General features: G+C 37.0%; 1 protein-coding gene across 1 annotated transcript; it reads right to left on the bottom strand.

Annotated features, from left to right (window-relative positions):
* Positions 1 to 1454: 1454 nt before the first annotated feature.
* On the bottom strand, positions 1455 to 2834 carry LOC129570995 (uncharacterized; the record flags this gene model as incomplete). The annotated part of the gene is made up of 1 exon (XM_055450729.1): positions 1455 to 2834. A coding segment is annotated over exon 1 (1380 nt), but the record flags the coding sequence as incomplete, so codon positions are not given.
* Between the last annotated feature and the right edge of the window lie 32 nt (positions 2835 to 2866).

Here is a 2866-nt window from a genome sequence, read left to right as displayed (position 1 = left end):
TCAGTACTAACATTGAAATCAATTAGATAAGTATCACAAATTGGAATAACATTAGTGTCACATCCATCAGTTGCATATGGCGGTTTAATAGGAACAAATTTCTTATAAAAATCGTTATATGTAATAAGCATGTTATTTATGGGCTCAAATTTGGAATAATTATGGTGTCTTATTGGTAGTGATAAGAAATCTATATCTCTTGTCCGATGCCGTGGTGTTCTGATTCTTATTTGGCTGGTTATGTATTTCGACGATGTATGTCCACATAGTACATTATGCACCATCGATATTTGAGCAATCTTTCTTCGTTCATCAAGGGTAATCATTTGTAAATGCAGCAATCGAAATTCATATGATGGTAATTTGAATCCGTTTGACCATCTCATTCTGCGCAGTGCAAATAGTAAAAATTGCTTTTGTATGGATTCAAGTCTAGCAATCTTGTCGGCAGTGTATGGGTTCCAAATCTGGGAGCCATATTCTATAATTGGCAGTACAAAGGTGAAGAAGAGTTTCTTAATAGTCCATGGATCCTCAAACTCTCTTCCAAAATGCTTTATCCAAGCCAATCTTGATTTTGCTTTGGCAGTAATGAACTCAATATGTGCATTGAAGTTCATTTTCTCATCCAGTATAATGCCGAGGTCCTTAATTACTTTGACACGGTTAATCTTCTCATTGTCTATCGTATATTCAAATTCATACTGCAACTGTCCACGGTGATATGATATGCAATTTGATTTCTTGATGTTCAATTTTAGTCGATTGTCCCGGAAATATTTTACAATTTTGTTGAGATCGTTTTGCAGTTCTTGGCAGTCTTCAAAATTTTCAATGTGTTTCCATAGTCTAGTGTCATCGGCAAACGACTGTAATATTGATTCGAGTGTGTGATGTGGCAAGTCAATAATAAATAAAATGAACAGTGTTGCGCCAATTGGGTAGCCCTGACCAGTTCCCGAAGTAACGTTGATGGAATTTGACATGACATCATTTAGTTTGACAATCTGCTGCCGTCCATTCAGGTATGATTCAATCCATTTAAGCAATTGTTCGTTCAAGCCCATGATGTTTAGCTTCTGGATAAGCAGCGTAACATTGACAGAATCAAACGCTTTTGCTAAGTCAAGATAAATTGCATCCGTTTGAATGTGTTTGTCCATCTTCGTTATTACACACGATGTAAATTCGGCCAAATTTGTTATTGTAGACTTTCCTTTCACAAATCCATGCTGGCTATCATCAAGTATACTTTTAATGTGGAAGTTAAGATGACTTGAAACGATGGAATCCAAAATCTTCGAAATTACACACTGCAAAGCAACACCACGATAGTTATCAATTTTTGCTTTGATTCCACTTTTGTGTATTGGCCGTACATAAGATCGCTTCCAAATGTCTGGTACAAAGCCGGTCTTTAATGATTCACTCAATATGTGAGTAATCGGCTTTACCAACGTGTGAATACATTTTTTGATGAAAATGTTCGGTATTCCGTCTGGCCCAGATACTGTGTTATTTGGAAGGTTGTTTACTGTCTCCAAAATTATGTCGTCAGTGATTTCAATCGTTGGAATATTGATGCATAAATCACGGAGAAGCGATTCACAGTCCTTGTAACTGTCAGTTTGAACATCATTTTGTTTGGTGTACGCTTTTTCAAAATGTTTGGCAAATGTATCGGCAATATCTTGTTGACAGTTCAACTTAACGCCATTATATTCCATTTCACCGGGTAAATCATCATGAGTTTTTCGGACGCAATTGACATATTCGAAAAATTTCGTTGGATCTTTATCAATTAGCTGCTCCATTTCCAACTTGTAATTCTTGAAGGCTAATCGAGCGCATGACTTATATTGTCTTCTCAAATCAGCATGCTTCACAATTGCTTCAGTTGAAGAACATGACTTTTTCCGTCTTTGCAGTGTGTTGACACGATTCTTTATGTTTATGAGTTCGCTGGTGAACCATTTTGGATGGTTTGAAATCGTTTTCGTTTTCAGCTCGACATTCTCTGAAACAACGGAATTGATGATATTATAGAACTGGTTAATATCTGTATCCAAGTTTGTTCCAGTGAGAACATCATCCCAATTTACAGTGAATAGTTTCTCATTAATGGTATCATAATCAGCGCCCATGAAATTGCGGTACTCAATTTGAGATGTGACTTTGTTTTGCTTCATTTCCAAGCCGTGGATTTTTATCGAATAAGAAATGTGATGTGATTCATGATTCAATAAATGATGTTCGGCAGGCTGACATGAAACGATGTCTACACAGTTTGTCCAAATTAAGTCGAGCATATTTCCATTATCATTGCTGTGCTTGTTGATTTGATGCAATCCCAATTCATGACATGTATCGAGAATGATCAATTCTTTCTTTCCTGATGCATTAATTGGAATCGCAATTTCTGGATCATCGTTGTCATCAGTGAACCAGGATAAATTAGGTAAATTGAAGTCACCTGAAAGGATGAGAACATCTTCAGTTTGCATTTTTGCAGTGATTTCCCGTAGTGCTCCCATATTTGCTTCGTAGACTTCAACTGGAGAATCCGGTCTGAGGTAGGCCTCGACTAAGAAAATATTTCTGTTGTTCAATATTATCTTGGCCCATATTTGTTCAGCGCCGAATGATGCTCCTGTGCCGACGAGTTGAGATTTGATTGATTTTTCGATGGCAATCAGAACACCGCCGCCTCGTTTCTTTTTAATCTTTTGCCACAATTCAGTTTCCTCGGAACGATCACAACGGTAAACGTTGAAATTTGGGGGAAATACCTCCGAAGAATTGACCGAATCGTCGAGTTTATCCTCACATATCATGTAAATTTTTGCGTTATTTGTTAGTACATCAG

The sequence above is a fragment of the Sitodiplosis mosellana genome, unplaced genomic scaffold (genome assembly GCF_009176505.1).
Source record: "Sitodiplosis mosellana isolate CC-2019 unplaced genomic scaffold, AAFC_SMos_1.0 Smas_scaffold_917, whole genome shotgun sequence".
NCBI classification, from domain to species: Eukaryota; Metazoa; Arthropoda; class Insecta; order Diptera; family Cecidomyiidae; genus Sitodiplosis; species Sitodiplosis mosellana.
This window is presented reverse-complemented; position numbering and strand designations above follow the sequence as displayed.